Here is a 10650-nt window from a genome sequence, read left to right as displayed (position 1 = left end):
ATGTTAAAGGAAGCTTTCAATACTTATGAGGCTAAATTTATAAAATATAAAACCATGAATTTATCTGCACATTGCTTGTAGTCTAGGTACTGCTCTGGCTGACACAATTGCTTCTTGGAGTTCCTCCTTCCTCACATTATACTACCTCTTTCTTGCTTTTTTCTTAAGAGGGATATCTAGGTGTTAGAAACCTAAATATCCTTGAAGCATGGGTATTAGTCTTTCTGAGTCTCCATGTCTGATTTATAAATTAAGGTTGGTAGAACTACCCTACCCCTTGGAGGGATATGAGACAAAAAAGTAATCTAGACTATTAGGCACACAGTCAGGAAGGAAAGAGAGGGTGAAGTCTTAGAAGTACTGTTTGGCTATGTCTGAATAGTCAAAAGCATGCAAGGGCAACAGAAAGGGTTAAAATGGGTTCATTAGACCCATTAAATGTTCTGAAATTAAATAGTAAAGTACATCTGAAATTCTTGAAAGTTCTGATACTTGTGTGCCTAAAAATTGCTGATATGGAAACAGCATAAACAGACTGGAACAGATTCTGAGAGTCTGTTAGGATTCTTGGGAGAGCACAATTCAATAGTTTGGTTGATTCCATGGTGAGGGAAGAACAACTTAAAACAGAAAACAAAGTTGACCAAGAACAAATGGTCATCCCTAGAGCATGAATAAATTTAGATCGGATATTAGAGAAAAGTTCCTAACTATTATTGCAAGGTACAGGCAGGTATTGGAGAAACCTTTTAGCAGTAGCAATAGGAGCAAGAAACTTAACTGGCTTTGGCGTAGAATTTGTTCAACTGGTGAATGACATGATTGACTTACCAGATGACTAACTTAGTGACTGCAGAAATCCCTTCTTAAAATCATTCATTTGAAGCTTCCCAACAGAAAATGGCATAGTGATATGAACATTTTCACAAGAACTTTTGATTTTGAGGAAATTAGCTTTTCTGACTAAAAACTATGATGTCAACTAAATTCCAGCCACCTCTATATTAATAAACTAGGGCACAGACCTTCTGTAACTAGACTCTGTGAACACCTAAGCAACATATTTCATGGTTCAAGCACTGTATGACAACACTGGAAAATAACTCCAGTTACACTGCTAAATCCATCAAGTCTTTCTCAGGTTCCTTACTTTTTTAATGGAAAAAATGTAAAACTTCAGCTATCATTTACACTATTAATGTGTGTGCACCTGTCTTCTGTTTACTGAGACAGAGACTCCATATCCAAAGAAACACACAAATGGAATTATGTAGTAATGCTGGACAGCTTCTATAGGGAGACATTTTCAAGTTGCTTGACGGTTCCTAGGTTATAAAGCTGTTCTTCATCCACCACCTTGAGTCACTAAGCCATCCTGGTCATAAACAGAGCTATCATGGCTGAGTCACACGCTTGGTGTTTCAGCATGCTTAGGAAAATGAGCTACAGAATCAGGAGCTGCATTCTTTTCAGATGTCAATTTAGGTTACTTTATTTAAATACTTTATTTAAATATTTTGGTGTTGTCCACCTTCTGTGGGATCAAAATGAGAGAAAAGCATTGAAAATGCGCCACTTTGAACCACAAATCAAACCCCTTGTTTGAAAATCAGTGAGGCTGATGGATTCTGAAGCAAGAAGATGAAATCACCCAGAACTTAATAATGGTTGGGACGTATGAGCTACTTTCCGCAGATTGTACAATTATGTAGTTTAATATATGTGGCAAGATAATTTGACTGATATATGCTAGCACGAGGAAACATTGCTCCGTATAAAAATGCTAGCCACAGAAACTGTTCTGACATCCAAGGACTGTATGGTCTGACTTTCAGTCTAATGCAGGTGGGGCCAAGAAGTCATCTGAAAATTAGTTCAAATAAACCAAGCAATTTCATGCCACTTTCAAAATGAAGTGCAGAAAACAAAACATGATTTATATTTCAAAAAGAAAGCACATGCAAATCTTATGCTGCCCCTTATTGCATTAGGTATTGATCACAGTCTTTTATACACCAATTCTAATTTTTTAAACATTTATTAGTACAGTGAATCTTCATAAGTAGACAGTATTGTTCTTCAGTAATGTTTAGATTTTCCATTAAAAGCAATTAGTTCATTGCAAATAGGTAAACAAATACCCTCTAGTGACCACCTAACAAAACTGAAACTAAGATATTGCATTAGAAGAACTTTTGGAACACCAGGTACATTTGCAGCCAGAAATGAAAATGGATGAGGTTTGACCAGATGTATTAAAAAAAGAAAGGTTCAAGGAAATACTGATGCTCCTCCCACACTGACCAATGCATACTCACTTCTTTTAAATAAGCCTCCATTTACACAGACTAAGCCACCAGATGACATAACTGGTGACTTCACACGTCACAGGAACTTACTGATATAAGCATCAGATAAGGATTCAAATTGTTATATCTGTGTTTTCTTTATATATATGTTGCTTCAGAGAGAAACCACCTGCAAACTTCTTGAATGGTAAGTATAATATAGTTTTCCTGTAGCTCAAATACTGTTGCTCAAGCTTTTGTTGGGCCTATTTTCCTTTTGTTTTCAGGGAGTCTTCTATGTAAAAAATACAAGATAAAATATTTTGAATTCATATTTAAATGTAAATTTGGCATAATTTAAGCTAATTGAAGAATTGTATGATACATATCTTAGTGAATTTTAATAAAAATCTACTTTTTGCAAGCAGGAAGATGCAAATAATATGCAAATAATATGACATCCTTTCCTGTTCAGTATGACTTTATGTTTATTTTCATTGGCAAACCTTTTTCACAATCTAGCTTTTTTTTGGCCACCAGATATTGTTTCTTTTCCCCAATAGATGCATATGAAAAAACATTTCTAAATATTGCACCTATCTCATTGGCAGGTATTAATTCTATTTACAAATAATGTTTCTATATATGAAAGATTTAATTATATTTGCTCAGATTAAAATAATTATTATTACTGAGGGTCTAGTCATAGTTACATATTTACTAAATATGAAATAGAAAATATATTTCAAACAAGTACCTGTATGTATTCCATTCTAATAAGCATACAGAATTCAATCTTAACCAGTGAAACACAACATCTCAATGACTCTGAGACTACTGCCTTCCTTTAGTTAGGTTAGGAATGTCCAAGACTTGAGGAAATCAAGACAAAGAGAATTATCTAATATATGGAATACTGTATTGAAAGATAAGCTATTTTAACCTTTTTTCTTAAATTATATTTGTTTAAAGTGACTAATTTAAAAGAAACTATATACGTCCATACTTTACAAATTCAGATTAAATATAAGTTGAGTTTTCAGCTGTTAGTGTCATTTTTGCTGAATTTTCAGCTACGTTAGCCCCATTTTCAAGATGTTTTCTTCACTTTTAAAAGAAAATATATATTTTATATGGTCCATATGACATATCTTTCAATAATTCTAGCTTTTAAGAAGTCCTTTTCTCCCCTTCCTGTCCAGAGGATTATTTTAATATACCAAAAGATCTGCTTTTCAATTTCAGCGAAATTGCAAGAGCAATTCTTGGAGAAGAAATAAAATTCATAGAGATATCTTGCAAACTAAATTATTAATAATGGAAAGAAGTAAAAGCCTGAGATGTAGTCTGATGTATATAATAGGAACAGAATTAATATTCTGAAAAATTGATATTCTGTTGCAGTTATACCAGTCTGTGATTGTCCATAGAGACCATACATTGAAGACTTCCAGTGTTAGTGCTTCTGCGATGTAGATTCTATTTTTTATTCACAGTTACACAAGAGTTCAGGTTAACCACTAGAAAGGTAGAAGCCATGTCTCTCTTAGATTTATCTTTCAGATATCAGAAACGAGGGAAGTGCAAGACATCACTTTTTCCAAAAACATAAGAAGGTTAGAGAATTAAATAAATCCCTTTAGCATGAAAAACGAAAGTACACTCAATAAAAGCTGTAGGAGAAGATAGTCATTGGCTGGATAATATATGCAGAAAGAAATATTGTGAGGGAAAGGAAAGGAAGAGCATCAAGCAGCCTTAAAATATAAACAGAGAAGACGGGAGAAGAACAGGCAAGAGAAGAGCTGGTATTACAGATAGAGATATTGTCATAAAATTAAGTTTGAAATGCAAATCATCAACGCAGTTGGAAATAATGTGCACTAGTATTTTACTAATGCTACTTTTCCACACTTGACGTGACCATTCATCATTTGATATGTTTGCAAGCTGGTCTATACAACGGGTAAAGTAGTCCATGAGGTTTTCCATGAGCGGTCCCCTGGAACAACCATGAACGTGAAAAAGTCTGAGAATTCTGGTCTAGCTGTGAGATGTTTCTAGGGCATGGCACCATCCACTCTTCTAGGAAAACGGTGTCAGTATTTTCCCCCTGAAAAATACATGCTGAGATGCATTTTTTCTCAACTTCACTTATTTTTACATTCCTAAAGTTTAGTTAATTTCTCTCTACTTGTTCTTTCCCCTAAAGTTGCCACTTTTCTAATTTCATTCTAATTTCAATTACTTTCTGACAGAATATATCTTTGATATACTACCTAATTTCTACAAACATGAATGACTATTGCTAGATTTACATGCATCTAGTAATATGTAATATGTTTCTACCACTATTTTCATTCCTTAATGATGACATTTGTTTTAAAAAGTAACTTTATCTAAAAAAGTACATCCTATGCAACAGTGAAACTCCAGGACTTGAGCTTAAAATTTACTATGCATTTTCATTAGAAAATAACGAATGCATGGAAACATTCAACACAGTAATAAATACAGCAAGTAAGGTAACTGTGATAAGGAATTATTCCTACTTATTTTGCCTCTCTGTTATTGTACATTGTAAACTCAGTTCCTAAAGAGTGTTATGAATTACTGGGATACATTCTGATAGGTTTTCTTTAGTACAGTCATTTTTTCCATCTCAAAGACAATATTATTATTGATTATCAATAATAGGCTATTTCCAACCAATGAGACTAGGCATATATATCTCTGAAAGAGCAAAAGTCCTTGAATGCTCTTTCCAACATTTCAAAGAAAAGGAAAGTAGGAGCTGCTTGATTAAGATGTCTCTATAAGAGGACAGATTTTGCTAGATAGCATGCCCAGAAGACAAATAGTTTTCTGAGTAGCCAGACATGCCAAAAAACAAAAAACACCATTTTGGCGGGGTGCTGTTCCCTGATAGTTACAGCAACATATGTACTACATAGAAGAAATCTGGGTGGTTAGGATGAGGCATTGCTTGTTAGGACAGCAATGGCAGTGTAAAATACACAGCTGATGAGGAAAGATGGAGAGCTATGAAACAGCACTTTCTGAATGTATCACTGGTCAGCAAGAACATTCACAAAGTCTCTAAATTAGCTTGTAGGTAGAAATTAGGCTTCTTTAAGAGTGTCTTTCCTTACAATCCTTGCCTAACCTTTATGTGTATAAATATCCTGGCACCCACATTTCACCACTAAGATTTTCCAGTTATTTAGAGTTGTGGTTTTGCAGTATCCTGAATTGAAGTCATCTTGCCCATAATGAGCAGTATGATGCATCTACCATGCTTACGTCTGATCAGACATTACAGACCAGAAGGTTTCAGAAGCCTAATATTTAGGATTTTCCTAAATCTCATAGTTAGGAGATGTTCAAGACTGAGGTCTTTGCTTCAGAGACTGTTTCTGGATTTAGTCAATGATAGCTGAATGTAAAACTGCAAAAACAGTCCTGGAGACAGGAAGTTTTGCAGGTACTTGACTGTCCTGATAACTGGGCTAGGGATCCAGGCTCCAGCACTGGAGAACCCTGATGGTTTCTGGCACAGCTTTAACAGGAAGAGTAAAGAGCATCACTACCTGAAAGCAATCTCCACTTAGGTGGCTGTGTTCATTTTTCAGGAATTAGGCAGAGTATCCTTTGATCTCTTGGCATACAATGCAGCTTTCCACAACAACTATATCTGCTCTGAAAAAAAAAAAAGTCCATCACTTGTTTAAAAGAAGTCTTGCAAGAGACAGATTAGCCCCCACCTTCACAGGAGGATTACAGTCTCCAGCTCCCCCCTCACCATTACGCACTCCACTCTGAAGCACCCAACTCCCACACATCATACAGAGAGTTTGTGATTGTACTCACTTTGGAGGCAGCTACCACAAACCTTAACCTTTTATAGATCCAGCCGATAACACCTAAAAGCTTTTGTCCGAGAATAAATTTGGAGCTACTAGTCACTGCAATTAATTGCTGGGCTACGCTGGACACCTGGGGAAATATCCTCACTAAGAATGTCCTCCTTAAGTGTCCTGCCTCTCAATTTATTATGAACACCATTAACTTTAGGGATGATTTACACTTGCTTTCAGAGTGTACTTTCACTGTCTAGGGCTCTATTTTAATTTCTTCTTGTTCATAGCGTTAAGGGGAAGACTCAAAATTGGTAAGATATTGTTTCATATCTATTTGTCATTCAAAAAAAAAGATTATGCAGCATAGTAGAATGAATTACTGTTTTCTAAAACCTTTTTTTAATGAGGAATGTAACAAATCCATCAATAACTTAAATCTTTCTGCTGAGCATAGAAAAAATGCAATGAAAAATCTGTTAGACATGTAAAATGTGAGTTAATTCATCTTATTGGTTTATAAAGACATTAGGATTTTTCTCCTTGGTAAGTACCAAAGTTTATAACAACTGGTAGGAGATGATGTGCTCTTGCTTGTTTAGACAGTAGCATGGATTAATTTCTAGATGACTGCAGTCAATATCTGACAAGTAACACCACAAATTCTCTTGGCTTATTGAATTAAGCTGACAGTATAAAATTCTAAATACCATTTTACACATCACAATTTTTATAACACTGTTGCCAAATAAGGCACTTGAAAGCACAAAAACATGCAATGTATCCTTCTCGCTATTGGTATTTGCTTGAATTTGCAGTTCCTATGCCTACAAAAATTAACAAAATTGTACTACTGTCTTACTACGGCTACAGGACTGCAAAGGTGCATATTCACTGTATATACAATTTAATTATTAAACAATCATATTTTTAATGAAGTGTTGTTGTATGGTTACCTTTAGCAAATTTTGCTTGTACTAATGTATCCATTATTCTACCATTAGCAAGATCATATTCGAAATAAAATGGTATAAATGTATTTTAATCCACTCTTGGGAAAAACAATTGTAAGAAAGGTTACTCTCTGACTACTTATGTGAATTAGTTTCTTATGTCAAATCACTACATAGAAATAAAAGCTGTGGTCAGTCTACTTAAAATTCCATTTGATTCCTCCTGGGAATGGAAAATCTTTGCATTACTTTTCGTACTATGAACATTCTTCTGAACATTTACTAGAAGACTAAAAACTAACAGTAATTTTAAAAGAAGAGGGTAATATAATCAGAGTCAAGAAAATAACTAAAACCATAGTTGTTCTAGGATCATGACTTGTGTTGTTTCACTCTGGCTGCAGTTTAGGGGATTTAGGAATAAAAAGATGATAGATAGAACTTACCAATACTTACCAGTGTTTCAGCAAGATCTCTTTCTATTTCCAGTTAATGATTCTGGCGGAAAATGGTATTTATTTTCTTTATACAATGTCTATACTGTTATTTGTTGAGTTGAATTTCCTCTAAAGAGGACTATGAGTGACAGCAAAGTCAAGGCTAAACAGGGAATTAAAAGGAACCAAACCATGGAAAGGTGAACAGTGTCACCAGCTGTGGCTGCTCTTAATGGAGGTACCAGGAAAAGGGTTTAGAACGGGAAAGGGCTCCTCCAGAGTGACTTAATCCCAAGACACATAATTAATGGTTAGCTTTCTTGAGCATAGCTTTCTTGCTATAGTGTAAACTACTTACCCTGTTTCTTTCAATCACAACTACTGATAACATAACCATAAAAATCTACCTTAACTTGTTGCTTTTGGATGTAGACAGTAGCTATGGCCATGAAAGAATACATGCTGAAGAAATTATTTTTTTCTGTTTTATTGTTGCCTGAAAATTAATATGACCAAAACCCTACATGACACGCACTTAAAACAACTTAGTTAGTCTTAAAATTACCTAGTCTTATGATTTCAAGACTAATTAATTAAGGCTGTGTAGCTTAAGCAACTCATTATAAAAGGTTCTGGAGTTAAAGTCTCAAGGGTCAAAATAATAAACACAGCTTTTGTAGAAAGAAGTCTGGCATTACAGATGTCACTAGAATTTTTTGAAGGAACCAGCTAGCATAAATTTATGGATGATCCTGGTGATACCATATATATTTGGATTTTTGAAAAAGTTTCAGTAAGGTTCCTCCTCTTAGCCTCTTAACTAAACTTAACCATCATAAGACAGGAAGGAAGGATTTCCTGTATCTGATTAAAGTTTATGATATATGGAAAAGGAATAAATGGACAGTCTTTCCAAAGCAGGGAGGTTCCTTAGGATCCCTTAAAATCAGCGCTGGATTCAATAATGTAAAGATATTCTGGTGACCTGGAAGGAGTTACAGAATTATTCAGAATGACCAAAAATAAAGCTGGCTGCAAAAGGTTTAGAGAGGGATCCCAAAAGATTTGGTGATGCAGTAATGAAATGTCAAATGAAATTCATTGGTGATAAATGCTAGGTGGGCACACAGGGGGAACATAAGCCAAACTACTCTTGCACGGTAATGAATGCTATTTATACTATCACCACTCACGAAAGGGATCATGGTGGAGCAGCAAAAAATTCTCTGGAAACTTAGCTCAGTGGCACTCAAAGACGCAAGTACTCTTATGAACATTCAGGAGAGGAATCAAGAAAAAAAATGAACATGCAGTTATACTATTGCATAAATCTGTCTTGATTTCTGCATGTAGCTCTTGTCATCCCATTTCAAAAGGAATATGGAAAGGACGGAGAGCAGCAGGATGAGGATGGTCAGAGATATGAAATGGTTTCCATACAATGGAAACCGTATAAACCAGGTCTCATCAGCAAGCAAAAAGAAATCATAAAACTTTGCGAAATTATAAACACCAACCGGAATAAAAAATGCGGAACAATTCAATATTTCTCAAAATAAAAAGGGTAGGGAGCACTAAGTGAAATTATTAGGGAAAAGGTTCAAAGAAAGCATTTTTTCACAAATACATAATGAAATTACGGCCCTTAGTGCCACAGGATGCTGTGGCACAGACGGTATAAAAAGGGTTCAGAAAGGAATGAGCAAAGCGCTGGTGACCTGCCAGCTGGTGGCTCTCAAACTGGCTGGGCTGGACGCCACATCTGGCTCAGGAAGTTCTTAAGCGCTGGAGAGCCCTAAACCACGACACACGGGCAAAACGCCATCCCACACGGTTTCCTTTCTTTTCCCTATGCATCCGGCCGGCCGCTGCCTTGAGGCAGGAGTGCAGGTCTGGCCTTTGCTGGGGCTGCTCCTGTCACACGTAGCGACCTGTCAGAGCTCTGCAATTACAAATGACTCCGCTAGAGACGCAGCAAGTATGCCGCAGTTAAAGCGGCTGCGGTGATTAACCCTTCGAAATACTCAGCAATGTTAAGGAAGTTTAAGTTTTTGCCAAATTTTCTGGTAAAACAAATTAAAAAAAAAAACCCAAAAAACTTGTCTGAACACAAAATAACTCCTGAGGAATTCATCGCGGAAAACTCAGGCAATTAACCACTTTAGGGTTATAAAGCAGGTTTAAATCAGCCCTCATCCTAGCACTACAGCAAAAAAAAAAAAAAAAAAAAAAGTTTGCCCTAAGGGACTAAGCACGTCTAGAATATTTTTTCTTCTCACAATCTGCAACATGTGTTGGCTGCTGAATGTTTGCATTGCATTTTTTTGCGCCTTGCGCTGTCCGCACCGTAGTTTGGGTTTTTTTTTTGCATTTAATGACGCCCCGAGCTCGCGGCGCAGGGCCGCAGGGCGCCCGGCGAGCCCGCGGCCCCTCCGCGCGCTCCCCAAACGCGCCTCCTGGCCGCGGGACCCGGCGCCGCCCGCAGCTCTCCGGCGGGCCCCAGCCGCTGCTCGCCGCTCTGCCTCGCCGAAGCGCGGCGGCCCCAGCGCCGCGGAGCCGCTGCCCGGCAGCGCCGCCGCGGGTCGCTCTCCCTCCCGCCCGCCCGCCCTTCCCCGCCTCCGGCCTCCCGCCGCCCGCCGCCGCGCCTCACTGCCTCTCTCGCCTCGCAGGTAGCCGGAGCGGGCCGGCGGCATGAAGCGCTCGCTGCTGAGGCTCTGCCGCTCGCGGGAGAGGGCGGCCGCGTCCAGCTCCTACCAGGGGGTCGTGTGCGAGGCGGATGCCGCCTCCGTGGCCTCGCAGGACGTCTTCAAGGTGCGTGCGGAGGGCAGGGCGGGGGGCTGCGAGGCGGGCCGGGGGCGGCTGCGCCCCCCGCACGGCGCCCGGGGCAGCTCTGCGGCGCTGGCGCGAGGCGCGAGCACGGGGCGGGCGGCAGCGGCGGCGGCGGCGGCGCCGTCCCCGCCGGGCAGGGCTCCCCGGAGCAGCGCGGCCGCTGGGGGGGACCCGCACGGAGCGGCGCGAGTGAGCCGGCGGCCGGCAGAAATGGCCCCAACGGGAAGTTTGAAAGAGCTGGCGCTGCGCTAAGGGGAAAGGGAAGCAGTGCCACAACCTACAGGTA

General features: G+C 38.8%; 1 protein-coding gene and 1 long non-coding RNA gene across 2 annotated transcripts in view; one reads left to right on the top strand and one right to left on the bottom strand.

Annotated features, from left to right (window-relative positions):
- Window positions 1-2022: 2022 nt before the first annotated feature.
- On the bottom strand, window positions 2023-10362 carry LOC136991259 (uncharacterized). The gene is made up of 3 exons (XR_010883304.1): window positions 10290-10362; window positions 5879-5987; window positions 2023-4401 (listed from the first exon to the last, which is right to left on the bottom strand). It is a non-coding gene; the product is annotated as an uncharacterized lncRNA (long non-coding RNA).
- Window positions 10204-10650, top strand: part of TRPA1 (transient receptor potential cation channel subfamily A member 1) — a 40083-nt gene continuing 39636 nt past the window's right edge. Inside the window, exon 1 of the mRNA XM_067290548.1 lies at window positions 10204-10346. Coding sequence (XP_067146649.1) covers window positions 10227-10346 — 120 coding nt within the window. The 5' untranslated portion in view covers window positions 10204-10226. The remainder of the gene's footprint in view (window positions 10347-10650) is intronic.

This window comes from Apteryx mantelli, chromosome 2 (genome assembly GCF_036417845.1).
Source record: "Apteryx mantelli isolate bAptMan1 chromosome 2, bAptMan1.hap1, whole genome shotgun sequence".
In the NCBI taxonomy this organism is placed as follows: Eukaryota; Metazoa; Chordata; class Aves; order Apterygiformes; family Apterygidae; genus Apteryx; species Apteryx mantelli.
This window is presented reverse-complemented; position numbering and strand designations above follow the sequence as displayed.